The sequence below is a fragment of the Myxocyprinus asiaticus genome, chromosome 32 (genome assembly GCF_019703515.2).
Source record: "Myxocyprinus asiaticus isolate MX2 ecotype Aquarium Trade chromosome 32, UBuf_Myxa_2, whole genome shotgun sequence".
Classification (NCBI taxonomy): domain Eukaryota; kingdom Metazoa; phylum Chordata; class Actinopteri; order Cypriniformes; family Catostomidae; genus Myxocyprinus; species Myxocyprinus asiaticus.
In genome coordinates this window covers 40,539,383-40,564,853 of record NC_059375.1, presented here as the reverse complement: position 1 = coordinate 40,564,853, position 25,471 = coordinate 40,539,383, and the positions used below count along the sequence as shown (strand labels likewise).

At 38.9% G+C, this 25,471-nt stretch overlaps 1 protein-coding gene across 1 annotated transcript in view; it reads left to right on the top strand.

Moving 5' to 3' along the window:
- The first annotated feature begins 1,263 nt into the window (after nt 1–1,263).
- The window catches only part of LOC127423221 (uncharacterized), a 39,811-nt gene continuing 15,603 nt past the window's right edge, over nt 1,264–25,471 (top strand). The window contains exons 1-12 of the mRNA XM_051667361.1: nt 1,264–1,497; nt 8,857–8,980; nt 9,070–9,093; nt 9,198–9,254; nt 9,522–9,578; nt 15,330–15,359; nt 15,497–15,627; nt 15,767–16,036; nt 16,169–16,264; nt 16,351–16,483; nt 16,836–16,918; nt 17,027–17,086. Coding sequence (XP_051523321.1) covers nt 8,923–8,980; nt 9,070–9,093; nt 9,198–9,254; nt 9,522–9,578; nt 15,330–15,359; nt 15,497–15,627; nt 15,767–16,036; nt 16,169–16,264; nt 16,351–16,483; nt 16,836–16,918; nt 17,027–17,086 — 999 coding nt within the window. The 5' untranslated portion in view covers nt 1,264–1,497; nt 8,857–8,922. The remainder of the gene's footprint in view (nt 1,498–8,856; nt 8,981–9,069; nt 9,094–9,197; nt 9,255–9,521; nt 9,579–15,329; nt 15,360–15,496; nt 15,628–15,766; nt 16,037–16,168; nt 16,265–16,350; nt 16,484–16,835; nt 16,919–17,026; nt 17,087–25,471) is intronic.

Sequence of the window (25,471 nt, the reverse complement as noted above, 5' to 3'; positions counted from 1 at the left end):
TTTCAATTTACCATAAAACAGGTTATTATATTTTTTCCTTGAATTAATCTATAATTGTTTTTATGTGCTTTCTGATATTTGAGTTGAATAACTGGTTCTGCAGCACCTGAACAAATCTAGCAGGGTTCTGTTTACAGGTGACTGATGTTTCAGTCCCACAGACACTTTCCATAGGGGCCTTTAAGGAAATTCAAGTGTAAAACAGCAACAAAATATGGCACTACTACAGGCCTAAAATAATGAACCTAAATAACTGTACAAACTACCTGATTTTGAATACAAGGTTTTAATCAAAACGCAAATTGATTTCAGATTGACATTCATTTTATCCACACTGTGTCAATATATATATTGCGTAAATCTTATATATACACTACCGGTCAAAAGTTTTGAAACACTTGACTGAAATGTTTCTCATGATCTTAAAAATCTTTTGATCTGAAGGTCGTATGCTTAAATGTTTGAAATTAGTTTTGTAGACAAAAATATAATTGTGCCACCATATTCATTTATTTCATTATAAAACTAAAATGTAATAAAAAATAAATAAAAAAAAAAACGTTTTTGAAATTGATGACTTGGACCAAATAATAAAGAAAAGCAGCCAATAAGTGCCCAACATAGATGAGAACTCCTTCAATACTGTTTAAAAAGCATCTCAGGGTGATACCTCAAGAAGTTGGTTGAGAAAATGTCAAGAGTACATGTCTGAAAATTCTAGGCAAAGGGTTCTTTGAAGATGCTAAAATATAACACAGTTTTGATTTATTTGAATTTTGTTTAGTCACAACCTAATTCCCATAGTTCCATTTATGTATATATATATATATAAATATATTAGAGTGATAAATAGATAACATGCATAAGGGTCCATATACAGGCTATATATAATATATTGATTAAAATGCAAGTTATTATGAAATGTTGCCAAGTTTCCTTACCAATAAATGATTGGTTAACACAATACAATTTGTAATTATTGTTATTGTGAACTGAAGCACTTTCAGCCAGCGTCAATTATTTCTATTTCTTCTGTGTCATCCTCATTCTATGCATTTTATGTTAACACAGATGTTGTCTACTGATATAAATATTAGAAATATCCTTCTTCCTCATTGTTCTGTTTTCCATTCGATCTCTGTATCTAATAATCTAATCTAGCAAACCAACTAACTAGCTTTTTCTTTTTTTTTTTACACGTCAGCAAGTAACATCATATATAAGCCTATTTTTCAAGGCAAAAATACAACAGTGACTTTTTGGGCTTTTGTTCATCTTGATCAATGATCATAAAAGCACACAACTCTTTCATAAAAAGTACTGTGGCAAAACCATGGAACATGGTGCAATGATGTATCAGATGGTAACAATTCTTTTTTTTTTTTTTCCTGTAGGTGTGCCTACAGGGCTGTGATGCATTTAAAATCATTTAAAGCTTCCTGCTCAGCAATTTAATGCACAGTATGTTGAAGAGCTTGTTGGTTTAACCTGTCTAAGGTGAGTTTTTCTATCTTACTCTTTAACATGTCATAAGCTATATTCTCTTTTTTCTAAGTTATAAGACAACAGATAATAATGTTTAATAATATAATAAGCTATTCGAAGAACATTCAAGCTATTCTCTACAGCAACCATATGATAAAAGGCACCAATGTTTAATAATCAATTGCATCTGTTAAATCAATAAGCATAATAATTACAAATATTTATGTATTTGTTTTATATATTTTGTAACACTTTACAATAAGGCTGCATTTGTTAACATTAGTTAACAACATTAGTTAACATGAACAAACAATAAACAATATTATTAGGTATTTATTAATCTTAGTTAATGTAAATTTCAACATATAGTAATACATTTTTAAAATCAAAAGTTATATTTGTTAACATTAGTTAATGTGCAATGAATTTACATGAACTAACAATAAACAATAGTATTTTTTTATTAATGAACATTAACAAGGCAAGGCAAGTTTATTTGAATAGCATATTTCATACACAATGGCAATTCAAAGTGATATACATAAAAATTATTTAAAAAAAACAAACATAAGATACATAAGAATAATTTTAAAATCAATTAAGAACAAGAAATAAGAATAAAAAGTAATAAGACAAATAAAAAAAAAACATTCAAATAAATAAAAAGAAAAATAATAAAGAAATAAAACGATGCAGTGCAATCAGTAAGTGCAGCACAGTGCTCAATGAATTAATGCAATAGCTAAACAGATGTGTTTTCAGTCTTGAATGTGGCTACTGTTGAAGCACACCTGACCTCTTGGTTCCAGCTGCAGGTGGCATGATAGCTAAACACAGTCTCATCTTGTTTTGAGTGAACCCTTGGTATTTCTAACTGACTTGATCCTAATGATCTTAGACATCTGATAGGTTTATATTCAACAAGCAAATCTGCAATTTGTTTAGGTCCTAGGCCATTGAGTAATTTATAAATGAGTAATAGTACTTTAAAATCAATTCTAAATGTAACTAGAAGCCAGTGTAAAGATCTGAGGATTGGAGTAATATGCTCAGATATTTTGGTTTGGGTAAGAATCCTGGGAGCAGCATTTTTAATGAGCTGCATATGTCTGTGAGAAGGTTCATTGGGTGGGAAAGGAGGAAATGGGAAACGTCCTGGTTACTTTCGTAACCTCCGTTCCCTGATGCAGGGAACGAGACATTGTGTCGATGTAGTGACACTAGGGGTAGCCCTTGGGAGCCCCGAACAGTCGGGGTCTCAGGATCACGTGAGAGTAGCCCGGACCGAACTCCAGGCACGTTTCGCTGACAGAGAACACCTGCAGGTCCCCTACCCTCTTGATGGAAGTGAGCGCAGTCAGGAGGGCAGTCTTCAAAGAGAGTGCCTTTAGCTCAACTGACTCCAGGGGCTCGAAGGGAGCTCCCTGTAGACCCTGAAGGTCCCACGAGGGGTCCCACGAGGGGATGAGGCGCGGTCTGGGGGATTCAACCTCCTAGCACCTCTCAGGAACCTGATGATCAAGTCGTGCTTCACCAAATACTTACCATCTACTGCATCTTGATGTGCCAAAATGGTGGCTACATACACCTTCAAGGTGGAGGGGGACAGCCGGCCCTCCAGCCTCTCCTGCAGGAAGGAAAGCACAGATCCGACTGCACATCTCTGGGGGCTTTGCATCGGGAAGAACACCACTTAGTGAACAGATGCCACTTCAAGGCATACAGACGCCTCATAGAGGGAGCCCTAGCCTGAATGATTGTGTCTACCACCGTGGGTGGTAGGCCACTTAGGTCTTCGCCGGGGAGGCTGTCGTGAGGAGCGTGAGGTCCGAGAACCATGTCTGGGTGGGCCAGTAGGGTGCTACTAGGATGACCTGCTCCTCGTCCTCCCTGACCTTGCACAGGGTCTGTGCAAGTAGGCTCGCTGGGGGAAACGCATATTTGTGTAGTCCCGGGGGCCAGCTGTGTGCCAGCGCATCTATACCGAGGGGTGCCTCGGTCAGGGCGTACCATAGCGGGCAGTGGGAGGATTCCTGGGAAGCAAACAGGTCCACCTGCGCTTGACCGAATCAACTCCAAATCAGCTGGACCACCTGGGGGTGGAGTCTCCACTCACCCCTGAGCGTAATCTGTTTTGACAGCGCGTCCGCTGCGGTGTTTATGTCACCCGGGATGTGAGTGGCTCGCAGTGATGGCCACCGCTGAGGATGCCAAATGCCCCAGGAGCCTCTGAAAAAGTTTCAGTGGGACCGCTGTTTTCTGTCTGAACGCCTTCAGACAGTTCAGCACTGACTGTGCATGCTCGTTTGTGAGACGCACCATCATCGAGACTGAGTCCAACTCCAAACCGAGAAAAGAGATGCTCTGAACCGGGGAGAGCTTGCTCTTTTCCCAGTTGACCCGAAGCCCCAGCCGGCTGAGGTGCGTGAGCACCAGGTCCTTGGGTGCACAGCACATCCCGAGATTGAGCTAGGATTAGCCAGTCATTGAGATAGTTGAGGATGCGGACGCCCACTTCCCTTAGCAGGGCAAGGGCTGCCTTTGCAACCTTTGTGAAGACGCGAGGGGACTAGGATAGGGCGAAGGGGAGGACCTTGCACTGGTACGCCCGGCCCTCAAAAGCAAACCCTAGGAAGGGTCTGTGTCGAGGTAAAACCGAGATGTGGAAGTACGTGTCCTTCAGGTCTACCGCCACGAACCAATTTTGATGCCGGACGCTCGCTAGAATGTGTTTTTGCACCAGAATCTTAAACTGGAGTCTGTGCAAAGCCAGGTTCAGTACTTGCAGGTCCAAGATTGGCCGCAACCCAATGGCTTTCTTTGGTACGATGAAGTAGGGGCTGTAAAACCCTTTCTTCATCTCGGCTGGAGGGACAAGCTCTATTGCACCCTTACGCAGAAGGGTAGCGATCTCTGCATGAAGGGTAGCGGCATTCTCGCCATTCACCAAAGTGAAGCAGACGGCGTTGAACCTGCGTAGCCGAGTCGGACGGTCCTGATCAACCACTGCGATGGGTTGGGGAACGCAAGCCACGCCCTAAGCTCCGAGCGAGGGGGACCAAGGGGACAATCGCGTCGGACGTACCGGCAGGTGGGGTCTCGTGATGGGGCGGAGCCTGAGGCGCCATGTCGAGGGGGCTGGAGCCCAAACTTCGTGGCCGTGCTGAGTCTGGGAACATCGAAGCACTTACCTGGCTCCGGATACCCACCATAGGGCCGGTCAGGGAGGGGGGAGGAGGAAAGTCGTCCCCGCAGTCCGTCAGAACCAGCCTGGCGTGGGCGTGTTTGTGCCACAGCTGGGCACGCAGGGGTGGGGGGACCGCCCCTGGAGCGCCATACCTGCCATAAAGGAACGGTGGCCAGTGGTCCTGATAACGTTGGCTGTGAGAACCGGATATGTGACCCAGGGAATGAGGAAACCGCTCCTTTTCTGAACGTGTAGGTGCCGCAACCCTTCGGCATGCAGCGAATCAAAGAAAAGGCAAAGGATTCTCCTCCCGGCCCTCCACCAGGGGATGGAGTGGTCTGCTTACCATCTCTAGGCCTGCAGCAGGTCTCCACGTGCCTGGGTCGCCCGTCTCAGGGGTGCTTCAAAGCCTTCCTCGGGTTCTTGGTGGCCGGCCGTGAGACGGGTGGCATCTGATTCCTGCGGGTGGCTCCACGCTGGGGCTGGATGGCCCTTGGCGACGGAAGGAGGACGCCCTTGGAGATGAGCAGACGAGGTGCAAAGTCTTGAACCGTGCCGATGCAGGATGTGCTGAATAGTCCTCCGCCTGCTGTTTCATCTCCAAGAACTGCTGGCCGAAGTCCTCAATGGTGTCGCCGAACAGTCTGATCTGGGAGACGGGGGCATCAAGGAACCGTACCTTGTCAGCTTCGCATATCTCGACCAAGTTGAGCCATAGGTGTCACTCCTGGACCACCAGGGTGGACATCACCTGCCCGAGAGTCCGCGCCGTGACCTTCGTCACCCGGAGAGTGAGGTCGGTGCCGAGCGCAGCTCCTGCATCAATCCCGGGTCAGAACTACCCTCATGCAGAATCACCGAGTACCCCCTGGCAGCCCCACCATTGAGGGTAGTGAGAGCGTAGGAGCTCAGAGACCGGGTCCGGGCAGTGAAAGGTGCCCGCCATGACCTCATGAGCTCCTCATGCACCTCTGGGAAGAAAGGGACTGGAGCGGGGCGCGGCAGTGAGCGGCGCTCCAGGCCCAGGAACCAATTGTCAGGCTGCGAGGGTTCGGGTGGGGTGGAGGGTTCCACTCCAGCCTGACACACGCAGCCGCCCAGGCAAGCATGGCTTCCAGCTGCGTGTCAGGCTGCGACTGGGCGACCACACCCGAAGGTGGGAGCCCAGTCGAGTCCTCAGAGTCAGACTGGACAGCCCACTCTGCGATGTTACAATTGAGAGCTCATCCACTTAGCGAGCGCTGAAACGAGATTGCGAACTTGCACTGAGACGAGCCGGCGGTCTCATCCTAGAGGGGCAAACAAGCATACTGGGGAATGGGAGGTCCGTGGGGAGTTACCCGGCAGAATGGCTCCCATTGGGGTCCCCAAATCGCCCCAAATGCTAACCGACACGGCCTCAAACCCGTAGGTAGAAGGGCCGAGGCGGGGAGCCACTGGGGTGGTCTTTCCCTCTAACGAAGGAAAAACAATGACCGCAAAATTGCCATGGTCACCCATGAGAACATGACCCATCCACGAATGCTGTCTCCGCGTGGGCAGGCCCAAGCATGTAAGACCGCGATCGTGGCCATCGGAAGTGGAGAGGTAACGACCGCAACCAGGAAATACACACAAACATGAGAGAACGTCTTTTAAAAGACGTTCTCCATTAATGCCACTCTTTTAGAAGGGAAACTATACTCTTTTAGTAGGAAGAATATACTCTTTTAGCTGCTGAAGCGCCCAGGGGCGTTCTCTGCACTTCACCAGTGCAAGCGGGGGAGATGCTGCTGTAATGCCCCGTAAATCCAACAGCTTTTCGAGGTGAATGGATCGGCAGAGTAATTCAGCTTGCTGAACACAACCGCTTGGCTCCGAAGAGAAAATCTGAATGAGTGGTTGCGAGTCAGCTCCTCACCTGTATGTCCACTTGCCAATTCCCATTGGCCTTTTTTCAAAGATCAGAGGTGTTCGGGGCTCCCAAGGACGACCGCTGGTGTCACTACATTGACACAACGTCGAGTGAGTGACAGATAGGGAACTTGGGATTTAAAATCAAAGGTATAACTTTAATTAAACAATCTAAAAATGGCTTTTCAGCACAACACTCAGCAGATCACAGTCACAATTCAATTCAGTCTTTTTCCGTCTGGTAGATCTCTCTCCTTTCATCTCTGGCGTGGTCCATTTTTATCACTCTCCCCAGTGCTTACTGCAATCAGAAACAGATGTTAGACATTATAGCGCTCAGGTATGTACACCCTTACCGCTTTCTCTCTCTCCGGACGAACGCTCAACCACGCTCCCTCCACCACAATGTCTAATGGTCTTTTTGGGAAGGCCGGTGAGAAGTCCATTGCAGTAGTCCACCCTTCTGGTGATGAATGCATGAACAAGTTTCTCTAAGTCTTGACTGGATGCAAAACATCTGATTCTCACTATTTTTTATTTTTTTTAGATGATAGTAGACTGATTTAGTTATTGATTTGATGTTACTACTGAAACAAAGGTCTGACTCCAAAATGACACCAAGATTCCTTTCTTGATTTTTTGTCTTATGAGCCCTGGAGTCAAGGTATGTGTTCACCTTGGGAATTTCACCTTTGTTGCCAAATACAATGGCCTCTGTCTTGTTGTTGTTTAACTGAAGGAAGTTTCAGCACATACAACAGTTAATTTCATCAATGCACTTGCACAGAATCTATAGGGCTATAGTAATTTGGTGATGGGGCTAGGTAAATCTGGGCGTCGTCTGCATAGCTATGGTACACAATTTGATTCTTTTTCATAATTTGGCCTAGTGGAAGCATATACAGGTTGAACAAGAGCGTTGCAAGAATTGAGCCTTGTGGGACTCCACACATCATGGATGTCCACTCAGATTCATAGTTCCCTATGTTCACATAGTAACCCCCTCCCTTCTAGATATGACCTCAACCAGCTGAGGACTTTCCCAGAGAGTCCTACCCAGTTGTCCAGTCTGTCTATCAGAATGTTGTGGTCCACAGTGTCAAAGGCAGCACTGAAATCTAGTAATAACAGCACTGATATTTTGCCTGAATCAGTATTTAGCCAAATATCATTAAGTATTTGTATGAGCACTGTGTCTATGCTGTGATGCGGTCGGAAACCAGACTGGAAATTGTCCAAGTAGCCATTTGAGTTTAAAAGTTTGTTCAGCTGACTGAAAACAACTTTTTCAATTATCTTGCCTATGACAGGAAAATTTGAGATTGGTCTGTAATTGTTAAAAAAAGCAGGTCGACGTTTTAAGATGCTGTACAAAACTACTTCCAGGGTTTTGCCATCTATTGCCTCAAAATCAGACAAGTTTTTTTGGTGGGTGCTGTCTAATCTCAGCGCACCATGAGGATGAGCTGATCACCATTCTAATATCATTGATCTTCTTCATGAAAAATTATGCAAACTCGTTGCATTTGCTGTCAGAGAGCATTTCACAGGGAACCTGTATTGGGGGGTTAGTTAGTCTCGCTACAGTAGCAAAAAGAGTGTAGGTGTTGTTTATATTGCTGTTTATAATGATTGAGAAGAAGGTCTTAAAGCATGAATGCTGTATTTATAGATGTTATAATGTCGAGGAGCATTAAATTCACAGGACTCACCCGCTGTTGGCTGAGGGGGTCCATGGTGATGCTCTCCTGTATGTTCCTTCAGGGGTGGCAGTACCACAAGTAACTTTGTTTCAAGAACTGCAATATTTTGTAGAAGTCTGTGGCAGTTTGAGCAGCAGGTGGAGTTTGAGCCGAAAAGAGGCATTTTCTTTCTCGTCTGTCTGTGTGAAGGCAGCTGTGTTGTCCTGTTTCAGGAATGTAAACTGCCGGCATTAGAAGACTGGTAGACCGCTCTGACAGAAAATCCACTTTTTTGTAGTAATATTTTAGTTCCAAAAGTCTCTGGTTTTGGTGTGGGTGCCAAATTAAGTCCTTTGAGCACTGTGCTGAACAGCTAATATGGAAATAAGAGGTTAAACTGCAAAAGCAAGCTAGCAAAACATGGAGCAGTAAGCAAAAGCGTCCAAACAGTAGCGAAGCAGGAAGTCAGAAATGTATAAATTATGTAAAACTTAATATTGTTAATTGTTTGTTTTTGATACCTAATGCATTAACTAATGTTAACGAATGGAAACCTATTGTAAAGTGTTACCATTTGTTTATTTTATTATTGTTTTTTTTAATCCTAAGGGTTTTTAATAAGGGGACATCATTCTGGTTTTATCTCTGGCTTCATCTTATCTAGTTTTCATCAGAATGTTTCCAGTTACACAACATCTGCTGGTATTCACAATCATTTCAGTCCTGCCACTGAGTAAGTTCTTGTTTACCATGTCTTATGAGGCAAAGACCACAGACATATACAAGTCTTTTAATGTTTCAATCTCTCTTCTTCCTTAACAGCTAGGGCACAATCGACAACATTAGGTAATTGTAGACCTGTGAATTCATAACAGATTTATTGTGTGAAGTGAGCAACAATGTACCTGAGAAATCATTAACAGCATTTGTATTTGTGTCCATTCTTTCAGGTGCAACCTCAGCGGCAAGCAGCAATACGAGTAATGGAAGCTTTACGACTACAACCAGTATGTTACTGTACATCATACCCAGAATCAGACAGAAAAACAGAATCTTGCTCAAGTAGTAATTAACGCAACCTGTGCTTTTTAATGTACTTAACGGAAGTGTTTTAGAATATAATACTGTATTTTTGTTTAGCAGCCATTATACAAATACCTGCTAACCCAGGAAATTACAGACCTGTGAATTCATAACAGATTTATTGTGTGAAGTGAGCAAAAATGTTCCTGAGAAATCATTAATAGCATTTGCATTTGTGTCCATTCTTTCAGGTACAACCTCAGTGGCAAACAGCAATAGGAGTGATGGAAATTTTACTACTACAACCAGTATGTTACTGTATATCACGTCACACCAGAGATTATTTAGATAATTAAAATGAAAGGGAGAAATTGGAATGCTCAGCCACGAGCTCTAAGCGCCCAACATTCAACGAATGTAGAAAGGAAATCCTGTCTTACAGTTAAAAGAGCCAATCACCTTTTAGATACAGACATCACCTGCCAATCAACTCTATAACGCACATGCACATTAGCTATACAAGCCGGGAAAATTGAGTTTTCTGAGTAACATGAGGTAAAGAATCACAATTTATGATTCCAGTATTATCCAATTATATTGCTGCTTTGAAATATGTCATTTGATCGTAATCTTGACCAACCAGTTTTGAGATTTCTGTGTTCCCCATTCAAGTAGATAGGAGCTGCACTGTCATGATTAGAAATAGTCTCCCAGGAGCATTCCAAAGATAACCGACAGTGGACTGACTTGCTAGAAAGATTTTGGTCACACTCAAATACTGTACACCATTCACAGGTTGAATTCATTTCAGTGGCAAAAAACACAGAGCGCTAGATGATCCAATAAAATAGAAATTTTAATTACAATCTTTAAAAGTTAATACAACATACCCAAAATAAAAATACAACAATAAACACAACACAATTATAAATCAACACAATTCATCCATGCATGGACCCCAAGATAAGTAAAATCAGTCCACTTCAGTTTAAAAATGATCCATCTACTTAGAGCAACAGCTCAGCATCTCCCCGGTTACAGCTGTCAAGCTCATCCTAAATCGGATGTCGTCACCACAAACAGCGATGTCTGTTAGTGACACAAGACAGAAAATAATAAGCGTCCGTGGAGCAGTTACAATTTCACTCACGTTCTTTCATTCTAAAATCTTTTCGTTCCTTTAAGGCGTGATTAGAGTGCATTGCATAACTCAGACTATGGAGGACGAGGACTGCCGTTATTAAAAAATAAATATATAATATATTTGCAAATAAATGCAAATTTTTTTAAAAGTGTACATATAAATACATAAATATGTTAAAATCTGACATACATAAGCGTTTGTACTTTTATTTCCTTATGTATAATTGTATTAATTTATTTGCACATTTATTTATTCCCTTAATCATTTATTTCTACATTTATTTATTTATATATATTTTTATTTCTACATTTATTTATTTATTCATGGGTATATGTCCATCATTTTTAATTTCCATATTTATATATTTCCACATTATCCGAGAACGAACGACTCAGACCAGATGATTCAGGAGGTGAACTAATCATTTCTGTTTCCTGTGTGTGTGCATAGCGTATACGGCCGTCACATGACAAAAGAACGAATGACTCAGACCAAAAGACTCGAAAGGTGAACTAATCATTTCTGTTTCCCATGTGAGGAATGCACAGCGTATACGGCTGTCAGGTGACAAAAGAACGAACAACTCGGACCAAAAGAGTTGAAAGGAAGAGAAAATTTGCCCATTTGCTCAATGCCCATGCACAACTCTACACAGCTGCTGCTTTGGGGCGCGTCTGTAACATGTACAGCAAGAGTGTATTGTCTACCACATTGCTTTCCGTATCCTACACGGTCAGTAAAATCACCATGTATATGCGCAATTATGGGAAAGAATATCAATATATTTACAGTACACGGGAATGACAGGAATTAACGTATCATGCACTGTAAAGTTGCACACAGCTGATATTAAACGAGATGCGCAATGTGCCTGCCAAGGACATGCAACGTTAAGGGTATTTTACAAGGCACGCAGTAACCGAGAGTCTCAATTAATTTTAGATTGGAGAGAGGTGATAGGAGGCAAAACAACTGAAATGCTTAAAATACAATGCGTATTTGTATTTGCCTATATTCTTTTCCAGTATATTGGGATACTGATAACTAGAGCGTATTTCATTCAAACAGATCTCACGCATGCACCTGTCTTCCCCATAGTAGGCCTACAATATCCAGTGAAACACTAACATGACCTCTCATACTCCAAGGCTCCAGACTGTGACCAAGTAGTCACATTTTGCGACCGTTATTCCTGTCAGTGCCACTATATTTTATTATAGGTCACACTGGTGCATCTTCAGTGTTGACCAACGTTTTCTCACTCTCCTCTTATAAACTGCCATTTTCTGTAAAGCAATATCAACCAGCAAACACTTCAAAAGTGGAGCGAAACAGCATTGTGTGTTACCTGGATTAATGGACAGAGTTGCGTGAAGGCAGAGCAGGTACATTTACTCGCAAACCGGTCTTGAGCTCTCAACTGTGACACGCAGCGTAAATCTTTAACGGTACTTGTCTGCTGGCATCTTTCCAACTGTAAACACGCATATTTAAGATATTTTTGTGTGTGTACTGAATAGATGATAGACAATGATAGACAATATACACTCACTTTACATATTACAAACACATGCCCCAAAGCAGCTGCTCTCGGGCGTTGTTTTTCGGGTATTTTGCAGATTTCTTCAGCACCTGTGGACACACAACAAGAGTAGTTTCTATTGATTTTCTTTACCATAATTGTGCATATAAATGATCATTTTACCATGTAGGATATGGAAAGCAATATGGTAGACAAAACACACTGGCTGTACATGTTACAGACGCACCCCAAAGCAGCAGCAGTGTAGCATTGTGCATGGGCACTGAGTGGATTTCCTCTACCACGCCAGTAGACACCTACTGTAGAGTGGAGGGAGAGGGTAGGTAGACCAAAGGAGAGTAGTTTGGTTACAGTAGGTTAATAACATGTTGATCTGGCAGTGATAATTCCAAATGAATAGCCGTGTGTCACTCTCTCTCTCTCTCTCTCTCTCTCTCTCCCGCCCTTTTGCCATCCTGGCTGAGCTGCCTAGTTTGGATATACCTATTTGGCAAGCTCCTGTTGCCAACATCTGCGCGTTTGCATTAAATATAATATTGGACCCTGCTTTTGACAATGTAAAAAGTGTCTGTTACCAGATCAGCTGGATTCACAGTTTTTGATCTGATTGCCAGACAAAATTTTCAGAAGAGTCCCAGGCATTTTAAAAATCCCTGCAGAGATTTTTAAAAGAGTCAGTGCAGAGATATACATTTTGTTAAATAGTTGTTATATAAGATTTTGATATGAGACCTCAGTCATTCATTCAATACAGATATTAATTCCCCATTAAACTCGCTCAACTCGCAGCCAGGTACATTTTACAATCTCTTAATGCACGGCCACATCCATCTGTGATTATGTTTCAATTGTATTTCATTTGTCAACCATAAGATGTCACTGTGGCCTCCAAGCACCACTCTGGAGCACTCTGAGTTCGACTGCTTTGCCTCAGGGATAAAGCACGCCCCCCTCATTACCTTATGGACAATGAAATATATAAATAAATGTGGAAATATATAAATAAAAATATGGAAATATATACATGAAAAATAAATAAATATAGAAAATATATATATTTAAAAATAAATAAATGTATAAATAAATTAAGGGAATAAATAAATGTGGAACTAAATCAATGTGGAAATAAATTAATACAATTAAACATAAATAAAGAAATAAAAGTATAAATGCTTATGCCAGATTTTAACATTTTATTCAACACTTTTTTATTTTTTACATTTATTTGCAAATATATTTATATATTTATTTTTAACAATTGCAGTCCTCTATCTGATCTTCTCTGCTTCACACTTTGCAAAAGAGTGCGAAAAAAACAACAACAAGAAAGCAAACCAACATCCCTTCAATTAATACTTGCGTGCATTGTATCAAATATTGTTTCTACAGCTGAGACGCCGTTCTCTCGTGCAACATCCAAACCCCCATCTGCACAACGAATGCTGGTGTCCCTTTTATCCAGTCAGCTCTGATACATCACAGTCAAAGCCATTAGTCCCAGCTGGGGATAATTAGTTTATGTCCAAAAGATCAACCCGTACTCATTCCCTAAGTGTCCAATTTTGACGCTTGTGCAAAAGCCATCTGTATCTGCATGATGACGCCAAAGGTGCCTCCAGCGTCCTCTCATTGACGCGGTGATAGTGATGGGACACGTCTACCCCCCCACCCCCCCCCAACACGTCTACTTACGCAAACTTTGATTACAGTCCCAATAAGGAAAAAATTATAATGCAGCCAAGGACAAATTATAAGAAACAGAAAGATTAGTTCACCTCTGGAATCTTCTCGTCTGAGTCGTTCATTCTTTTATCTATCACGTGACAGCCATATACGCTATAGAGTATATGGCTGTCACGTGACAAAAGAACGAACGACTCGGACCAGATGATTCAGGAGGTGAACTAATAATTTCTGTTTCCTGTGTGAGCAATGCATAGCATATACAGCTGTCAGGTGACGAACGACTCGGACCAAAAGAGTTGAAAGGTGAACTAATCATTTCTGTTTCTTGTAAAGCGGTTTTCACGTAACAACGGAGGTTGTGCAATGCGCATGCGCGGCCAACGCAAAATGAACGAATCACTCTCTGAGACTACTCGTTCTTCTGAGTCACATAAAAGATTCATTCAAAATGAACGAATCGTTCATGAATGACCCATCACTACGCGGTGAGAAACCCCATTGTTTTCAACGAGAAAACTTTGTTGTCAGTTATCAGTCTTTGCATATTATTATTTGTGTGCTTAACCTCAATGATTTATAACACTTACAAATATATTAGTGTGATATTACATTATACAATCATATATAATATTTTAGATCATCATTTTATTTATAAAAATGCACTTTAATAATATTCCAAACCATACGATGGCATTGAGTGTGTAGCAGAGTGAAACTGAAGGTTTTAATCGGTAAATTATTGCCCCTCCATGAAGGCATCCTGATCCTGTGTCATCCTGATTCTACCAGCATGTGAGAGCCAATGGCATAATCGCTTTGAGTCTCTGACGTCAAACCCATGTCATTATGCTTGAGGCGTCAAATTTTTCAATGTGTTATAACGAAACTTGTGCAGGATGTGTTACGGTGGATGCAGGATGACAGTGATCGGTGACTGAAAATGTACATTTAGGTTTGTTCTTCATATAAAATGATTGTAAGACTCGGAATACACCCGTAATGAAACGGGTTACTTCAGCAGTGCAGGATGTGTCCAGACAGATTAAATAGACAGATAAACAGCAAATTAAATATTAACCACTGTGAATAAATGCTGCTGATTTCAAATGAAATGAAAATCATACCCCCAACATATGTCACGATGACAAAGTTGTACCCCAACGTATAATTAAACGATGCTAAAATTCTAATGCCCATCGCGTCAGTCAGTTGACGTCAAAGGTTTTTCCGTTGAAAAGAAATGCACTTGCCGGATGCGTGGTAAAGCTGACACTAGAGGGCACTTTTCACGTCTGTAGATTGACGTGCTGGGCTCTTGTACAAGCATTAGCCTTTGATACCTTGGGAGTGAGAACGTGTTGAATAGATCGCAGGGCATTGTTGGCAAGGAGATTGGCATTAAGTGACAACACCCATCCTCAATCAAAAAGATAAACCACAACAAACACTGCAAACAAAACCATCTCAAATATCACAGACATGCAATAGTGAAAAATCACACACAAATAAGAAAAATGCCTCCCACACTCCACCTGTTAACCATCTGACATATCATACCTAGAATCAGATAGAAAATCAGAAACTTACGCAAATAGTAATCTGTGCGACCTGCGTTTATTTATTTAATTATTTTTACGGTACTTTACGCAAGTGTTTTAGAATATAATTCTCTGTCTTTTTGTTTAGCAACCATTGTACCATCAACAACAAAGCCAGGTAATTAAAGACCCTTGAATTGGAACTAGTTTTGCTTTTTTAAATATGAACAAACATGAACCTCACAGATAAGTGTGAAATGCAAAGCATCTTCATCCAAGCTTTTGTATTTTTTGTGTTCATCATTGTCTCTACAGTACCAGCGATATTTTATCCATTTGGCTTAGCGGCAGGACACACAGAAAATCCTACTGGTGAAGAAACCTACTATCTGGTCAACATATCCAGTCCATTTTTATTCTTCGGGCGAACATTCAGCCAAATATATGTGAGAATAAAATGTGTCTCTCTAAATGTGAATTGCCAATGCTTTATAAACACAACTGTGATACGCCTCTCTTTTATGCAGTCTAGTTCATAGCTTTCTGTTTGTCTGGCAGATTTTGACAGATTTCTCTTTCTTACAGGTTAATGGTAATGGATTCCTTTCATTCAAACAACCTTTGTATGAGTTGGAGTCTTTTGTTTTTCCTGCCGCTGGAAGCGAAGATCTCATTGCTCCTCTATATACTGACATTGATGATTATCAGTCAGGTGTGGTCTCATATCATGAGTACACCAATGGAAGTGTACTCACTCGGGCCTCTCAAGATATAAACCAGTATTTCCCTCATCATGGCTTCAATGTTAGTTGGGTCTTTGTTGCGACTTGGAACTATGGAATTTATGGTGGCGCTGTAAGTTTTTCATACCTCCTGAACTGTAGCGGTTCAGACTTCAGCCACAAAGACACAGACTTTGTCAAATAAAACTTGATATGCTCTGGGCTGCAGTGATGATCTGTGTTTTTTTTTCTTTTTTCTTTTCAGAAATCGTTGTTTCAAGTGGTTTTAATTTCAGGCAGTAATCTTTCTTTCATTCTGATGAATTATGGTGACATGGCAGCAGCACAGTCGGAAGTGCAGGTAAAAAAAACATATCACTGGAACACTTTTTTCTGTACTTTGTCTTATATGTACAAATAATGTATGTTGTTTTATGGTTTGCACAGGCTGGCTATAACACAGCAAACTCCGAACACTACTTTGTAATTCCTCATTCAAACGAACTTAACTACTTACCAAACCTCAAATACTCCAGTAATGTAGATGTTCCAGGCCGTTGGTTCTTCGGTGTCTCCAACGGTAGGAATTTCATCACAAATATATGTTTTATGTGTTGAACGATACCAGAAAACACAGAATGATAATAGTCAAGTCATATTTATGTGTAGCGCTTTTCACAATACACATCGTTTCAAAGCAGCTTTACAGAAAATCATACTGTAGTGCCTGTAAAGTCCCCATTGAGCAGTTTCATTGAAAATCATGCATTCATATTTTACAAAAGATTTTGTTTCAGCAAATCAAATATAATATCCTTATATAATGTTTTTGATATGTGCAGTATATACATGCAAGCATAACATGCAAATACACTCTCAGCATACAATTCAACAAACTGCATATTTAATGTGTGGTGTGTGTATCCCTTTAGAGATTCTCGTTGGACTTAGAATGACTGTTAGATCGTTTTCAGACCTAACACAGACTGGAAACATTGAGACTGTTTTAAAGCAAGTAAGTCTTTGGACTATTCACGCAAAAGACATTGTCATTGGATAGAAGTGAAAATACTGTATGTAAAACTCAAGAAATTTTAATTTGTCTGTCTATTTTTTGTTTCAGCTGAAACAAGAGCTGATTAATCGTGGAGTCTCAGAAACCATAGCCCTGAAATTAAGAGCGGTTAAAAAGACAAATCCATAATACCAGTCTCAGGGAGTGGGAAAAATAAATAAATCAAAGTACAAAAACAAGGAAAACACTGGAACAAGGCAAAACTAGGAAATAAAACAAATGTTACAACCACGATAGGAACTGGTACATGAAACAGAAAAAACACACAACAACTGACAAAGACAGAGCAGACATCAGGGGATTATATACACAAGGATAAATTAGATAATGGAAGACAGGGGAAAACAATTGGGAACAGCTGGTAGTGATGAGGGCAGTGAATTATGGGGAATGTAGTCCCTGGAAACAGATGATGGGGCAAAACACAAGGCAAAACAACAGTGAATCATGACATACACAAATCTGACTATAATTCATTGCATTATACTTTCCATCAGATTATGCATTTTAAAAAGACTATCTTCTCTAAAAATATGTTTTTTAGCCATCTGTAAATGTTTAACCTTAGTTAATGTATTTGATATCATGAACTAACAATGAATGATATTTTTACAGCAATATTGGTTAATGTTAATAAGGAAAATAAAATTGTTCATTGTTAGTTCATGTTGGTAAGTTCATCATCCATCCATCCATCTTCTAAAGCCGATTGTTCTATATAGGGTCGCAGGTAGTGCTGAAGCCTATCCCATTTGTCTCAGGCCAAAGGCAGGAAAACACCTGGCTTAGACAGATGGCCAGACCATCACAGTAGTTCATAATGCATTAACTAATGTCAAGACGTTCAACTTCTTTCTTTTTTTATTTTTTTTTATTTTCTATAAATATGCTTTTGAAAATGTGTTGTAAAAAGTGCTTGACAAATAAAAACTAATTGAAAGATATTAATTGAAATTAAAAGAATTAAAAGATAATTACTTTTGGCCCTCCTGATTCTTCATCATGCTTTGCACCACAGATGCAGTTGATAATTGTTTATCCAACATGATCACACAGGAAGTCGGCATGTTGTTTCCGAGAGTTCCAGTACCCTAGGATCAAGCACATTATGCCAACTCACTGACAGTAATCGCATTCACATTATCAGTGACGAGCGTATTTCGGAGGTTGCATTTTTCCCTCTAACATTACATTTTTAGTCCACTGATGGTTAGGTTTAGGTTTAGGGTTTTCATTAGCAGATACAGTTTATAAAATATGCATTCCTCTTTACTTCATCCTGTACAGCTGAAAACAACTAACTTAACAACTTGATTTCGGCGCCCCTCTGTAGACATTTCACCCGAAAAATTGAGCTCACAAATGCCAATATGCTCAACAACACTTACAGCTTTGGCCACTAGGGCAGTGTTATTATTTTAGCTAAAAAAAAGTCAACTTCCTGTTTCCAATTTCACTGTGAGTTTTTATCTGGCACATTGAACATTACTGCCTCAATAAATTTGATAAGGTACAATGCATCAACCTTGCAATTTTAGTTTATTTAGTTTATTTTTTTAGTAAAGTTTATAGCTAATATTAAAGTATGTTTCCAAATATATACCAAATGTTATCCTCCTACAACAGATATAGTTTGCAAAAATGTATTAGCCCCTTTTTTCCCCTTGCAAAATAGTGCCATTTTTTCTTGGCCAAGGTTCAACAGAATAAAAAACAACAACAAGCGAACCTTTCCAGTCTGTTGCCACTGCGTTGTCTGCTGATTTTAGTACCAAGGGTTAATGCAGACACATTTTAAAAGAGTATAAAAGGATGTTGGACTCTTGACTTATGAAAAGATTAAAAGACAAGTTAATTTTAGAGCTGTCATTTGAGGTTAAGAGTGGTCCATTTGCTTTAATTGTTTTGCACACATGTGGGGTCATTTTGGCTTTATCTCTGGCTAATATCAGTCCTGTTTACTGAGTAAGTTTGTATTTTCCATCTGTTTGAATATCACTCAGTATGGCAAAGGCAATAATAACAAACAAATGTTTTACAGATGTGATTTAGAATTGAATAAAAATGGCAAAATAAAGAGAAAAGTTTAAAGATTTGTGAATAAATTAAACGTCTAACTTTAACATTGTTTTCCAATTACACTTGCTTTTAATTTGCAGCATTTTTTTTAATTTTTTTTTATTTCAATGTCACATATGTTAAATTATTTTTAATTGTGTTATTTTTCTTATTATAATTTCAATGTACTTACCTATATGAACTTCACAAATGCGTAAGGGCATAAATGCTCTCTTTAAAAGCCTACATTCTTAAATTGCCAGAAAACAAGCATTAATGTTTTTTTATTATGTAACAGGCAGGCACAAGGCCACATAAGGGCAAGAGAGGCACTGGTCCACCCAGATTAACGGCGGGTCCACCCAATAAACCTGCCGAAATACAGTATAGGCTACTAACAGGGTTGGGAGGGTTACTTTTGAAATGTATTCCACTACAGATTACATAATACATGCTGTAAAATGTAATTTGTAACGTATTCCGTTAGATTACTCAAGGTCAGTAGAGTAATCTAAATACTTTGGATTACTTCTTCAGCAGTGCTAGATTTTTTCACTTGTTTTGACTATAAACACTCTGCCAGTACAGCAGGGCTGGAGTGGGATTCATAATCAGCCCGGGATGTCATGCCCAAGTCAGCCCACACCCAAAAGGGGGGTTGGAGGTGAAGGTGATAACAATAAAACAAGATCACAGCAAAAATATGCAATATATGTAATTACTGGAAATTATTTAAGCTCTATATGTCATTATACCACATACGGCATTCACTAAGATTTTTCACTTTGTCATAAGACATCATTGTATATGCTGTAAAAATAAGTGAATGTTAAAGGGATATTTTATCATTTCCTCACCCTCATGTCATCCCAGATGTGTATGACTTTCTTCTGCAGAACATGAATGAAGATGTTTAGAAGAATATCTCAGCTCTGTTGGTCCATTCAATGCAAGTAAATGAGAAGCAGTGAGAAACAGATCAATAATTAAGTCATTTTTTACTATAAATCTCCATTTTCACTTTCATAAGTGCTCTTCTCTCGTAAGAGTTCTTCTTCTGTTTTTGGTGATTTACATAAGCATATCGCCCCCTACTGGGCAGGGAGGAGAATTTATAGTAAAAAAAAAAACATTAAATATTGATCTGTTTCTCACCCACCCCTATCATATTGCTTCTGAATACATAGATTAAACCACTGGAGTTGTATGGATTACTTTTATGCTGCATTTATGTGATTTTTGTACCTTCTGAGTTCTGATCACCATTCGCTTGCATTGAAAGGACCAACAGAACTGAGAAATTCTTCTAAAAAGCTTAATTTGTGTTCAGCAGAAGACAGAAAGTCATACACATCTGGGAAGGCATGAGGGTGAGTAAATGATGAGAGAAATTTCATTTTTGGGTAAACTAAGTTTATTTTAAAGACTATCTAGGCACATAATAACACTATAGAACTGTAAATGTTTATAACTCTTTCAAGATGTACAGGCTCACACTTTAAATGGTCAGTGCTTTGTATTTTAGATAATAAAAATAGCAACAGATCCAGTGAAACAATTAAGGTTGAGTGATTATTTTTACATTTTTACATGCCATTCAAAAACGTGCCATTTTACAATGATAAGAGTGAAATAAAAGACTAAAAATAACACATTTGTACTTTTCTTTTACTTGGAATGTAAATGTTCAGGACAAAGGCAAAATGGTTACTGTCTCTTTAAGAGGGTTTTATCACATTACAACACTGAAGGCACTCTGTGCAGTTTGTTTCATTGAGTTTAATCTTTTGAGAGCTGTAAAGTCCCATTATTTTCGTACCATGTCGTGCTGTTGCATCTGTATTCATTTACTTTAAGTATTCTGTTATTTTGTGACAAAAAATAATTTTGCTATTATCATTCTGCACTGCTAGGGAAGAGGCTTTCAGAGATTAATTGAGATTGTGAGACTGCAGTCAGTATTAAACTTGTGATGATCTTGTAGGCTACCTGAAGCACGAGATGATACAATACAGACTGCGTTCTCTATAATACGGAACGCAATTCTGATCCTTTAAATACCAGATGTTACGGACTGTTGGCAATTGTTATGCAACATATGATGAAAGTTTGTCAATCAACATGCGGACCTAACCGGCCCAATATTTGACCGGCCCAGCGGGAATTCTCCCGATCTTCCCCATTGCCACTCCGGCCCTGCAGTACAGTAAGACAAAATACACATGTTAAAAATACATTCTCTGAAAAACCTAAATATCTTATGCAGTGTTGTTTCTAAACAAGATAAATCATATTGATCTTGTTTTAAGGATTTTTAGATATTTTTACAGGAAAACAACACAAATATTATTATCAAGAAAATGATTTTTGCCCTGATATCAAAGGTCTTACTAGAAAAAAAGAAATTATGATCCAATGTGAATTTTCTTGATAAAAAAATATGATCGTGCCTGGTAACATGTGCATGTAAAATGGCTAGAAATAGCATTTTATCTTAGCGTAAAGCTGTCAATTTACACAAGGTTTATTTATATTTCTTCTGCTCCAAACTTACTTCAAACTTACTTCTCTGTCTGCTCGTATTAATGTAGCACATCATAAGAAAGTGTTTCACCGCTGTTCAAATGCACTTTGGATCGCATCATTTATATGTATAAATGTTTTCCATCTGAAAGGACTAAATATTAAATGAAACAAATGACAATAAAATGCAAAGTAATCTCTTCAGTAATCAAAATACTTTTTGAATGTAACTGTATTCTAAATACCAATTATTTTAAATTGTAACTGCAGTGGAATACAGTTGCTTATATTTTGTATTTTAAATACGTAATCCCGTTACATTTATTCCATTACTCCCCAACGCTGGCTACTAATAGTTTGCAAAAAAAAAAAAAAAAATGCATTCGGTTGCAGGCAAAATAGCTTACATGTAAGATAATCGTCACACTCCTGTTATATTAGTACATAAAGACATTTTTTTAATTATTATTATTTATTTCAAACAAGAAAACTTTGATATGATTATGTTGAAATGAAATGGGTTGTGGAGCGCTTCTCACCGAGTTACTCATGTTTTCTGGTCTGCGCATGTCTATACTGTACAATCATGCCTGAAAAAGATCCACTCAGCACCAAGATAATTGATCCACGTTAATCTCACTTGATTTTTATTTTATTTTTTACGTGGGAGTGTGGTAGAAGTTTCTGTAGATACCATGGCATTTCTGTGATTTGGTATGTGAACAGGGTATGAAATTAGTACCCGCCAAATGCGGGTATTTCAGGCAATGTGACAAATGGCATGAAATACTGTTAGACACAAAGACACGTTTGAAGAGGCATACTAGATTATATTTTGAAGAACAAATCAAAGAAAATCCATGATACACGTGTCTGATTCGCTGTATGTGTTTTCTTGTCGCTCTCACGGAACACACGCATACGAGTTCTCACTGTTTATTTTTTGTCAGTCATCTGGGAACAATTTGCAAGAATAGTGTTGTCTGAGAATGCTGTATATGATCTCAGAACATCTCAGGATGCAACAACACTGGGACTACAAGTAAATTGTCATATGTGTCATAATTCAGTACAACCCCAAAAATGGTTCTTAAACAAGATTATTATTATCATTATGATAATAATAATAGCATGGCATAGGCCTATTTTATATTCTAAAACAATATTGTTCAATTATTTATATGACAAATTAAAGTGGCTGGTAAAATTTGGCATTCACCTGCCACTATGACTAGTGTGCAAAAAAGTTAATTTCATATTCTGCATGCAGGGTACTTAACAAACACACACAAAAAAAGAGCCACATAAAATAGGGTGACCACGTCCTCTTTTACACAAACTTCTGGCCGAGCATCTGGCCCGGATTTCTAAATTGCCTTAAAGGGCTCACAATATACTCTTTTATTTTAATATTATTGTATTCCCTGAAGTCCACTTATAATGTTAGTAAAGTTTTCTTTGTACCAAACAGTCATAATTTAGTCATACATAATAATTTTCCACCCTGTCTCTGGCCCTCTGTCTGAAACACTCGGTTTTAAGCTGTCTGGCCCTTTAAGACTTTAATGTAAACACCCATTGTTGTGTTGAAACTCCACACAACATAATAAAACTACATTTCAAGTCAAGTCATTTTTATTTGTATAGTGCTGTTCACAACGCACATTGTTTCAAAGCAACTTTTCAGAAAATCATGCATTAACAGAAAATGTAACTGTAACATCCATCAAGTCTTAGAGTGATCATGTGTAGTTTGATTAAATATGATTATAAATTGTATTTAGAACCCCAGTGAGCAAGCCGAAGTTGACTGTGGCTGACGATGTTAACCAAGATGTTGGTTAACGGAGAAAAATTACCTTGCAAGAAACCAGGCTCACTGTGGGGGCCAGTTCCCCTCTGGCTAACATCATGAATATAATGCCAATATTAGTTATTTGTGTGCAATGCAAGTCATGGTTTAAAATTATTCAACTAAGTAAGCGTTAAGGGCCAGTGATTAGACAAACATTTTGTATGAACTGTAAGATTAATGACTAATGTCTTTGAAGTTCATCCTGGTTTAACTGCAGAAGTTCACATAGATGCATTGTCCTTTGTTAGTTGGCTGATGAAGGCTTTTGTTGGCTATTTATTGATAGTCAATGTATTCCATTATAAGAGTGTAGTCCATCCTTAGACCAAGGTGATGCAGGCAGAGATTGGTGAGGTGCAACACAGTTCAACCAGCAATACATTTCGGTGAAGTTCAAGGTTCAAGCAGTGGCATATGAAGTATCCCTTGTCTTATGGTTGGAGATGGCATCAGTTCATACCCTGAAGTCCATCGTAATAGACTTAAGTGATGTCTGGCTGGCACTGGCTGCATTTAGTCGTTATTACTCAGAGACAAGGTAGCAGTGTAGTCCGACTCCAAGCAGGAATGGAGCTGGATCTGGCCAGCTCTGATAACCTCGGGATATGATTCCCGAGGTTGAGAGAGGGAAACAAAGAGAATAATATTAGTGTAGATGCCATTCAATTTTTTGCAGAGTTATAGATCATGGCCTAATTGTGAGTTGATGGATAAATGTTTCCTTAGTCTAGACTTAAACTGAGTGAGTATGTCTGCTTCCTGAACAGTGTTAGGAAGACTATTCCATAGTTTAGGAGCCAAATAGGAAAAGGATCTACTTCCTTTTGTGGACTTTGATATTCTAGGAACTATAAACAGGCCAGAATTTCGCAGTCGTAATGAACGTGATGGAATATAGCGTATCAGAAGGTCACTTATGTACTGCGGTGCTAGACCATTCAAAGCTTTGTAAATAGTTAATAAAATTTTAAAATTAATACAAAATTTAGCAGGTAGCTAATATAATGATGATAAAATAGGGCTAATATGATCATATTTCTTGGTTCTAGTCAGCACTCAAGCTGCTGCATTTTCAACCAATTTGAGTTTATTTATTGAAAATCCAATCTGTTTTTGGTGAGATCAGACCAAAATATAAATCCTTTTTCACAATACATTTCCTTGGCCATCATGATTTCAAAGTCATTAACACTTCCTTGCACCATCAAGCACTAGAAAGTGTAATCAAGCTTGAAATCAGGAGTGTGCTTAGAGACTGTAATGGCAAGATGTACAGTTAAACATTAGTTACATTTTGGTTTATTTTCACACAAAACCAACTGGATCTCTTCAGAAGACAGGGATTAAACCACTTGAGTCATTCAGATTACTTTTATGCACTTTTTAGAACATCAAAAATTTGGTCTCCTTTCACTTGCATCTTGCTTTCTATGGGCCTACAGAGCAGAGACATTCTTCTAAAAATCTCTGTTTGTGTTCTGCAGACAAAACAATGTCATACACATCTGGAATGGCATGAGGGTGAGTAAATGATGGGAGAACTATTCCTTTAATGTGTTCAAAATTTGATAAGGATGATCCATGTAAATTATCCAGAATAATTTAGTGTCATCCAGTGATGTTTGTGACGAAATTGAAAACATAAGACAAAAGTTATATATATATATATATATATATATATATATATATATATATATATATATATATATATATATATATATTATTTTGTATTATGACCATATTTAATTATGCACATTTAATTAAAGGTTTAAGTACTTAATATTCTTTCATCTAAAGCCACCTTTATTTAGTTTATTTCATAATGTTAATTAATGCATTAACTAACAAACATGTACTAACATGTAATTAAGGTGAATGTTATTAATGCATGAATTCATATGACTCATGTTGTGGTTAATGTTAGTTCCTGATTAGTCCATTCCTTAACTCATCGTTAATTCATGCGGAAGTAACTATTAACTCAGGTATTATTTCATGATTATCCATGTACTGTTATTATAAAGTGTTACCAAAAAACCAAACAGAGACCGATTATT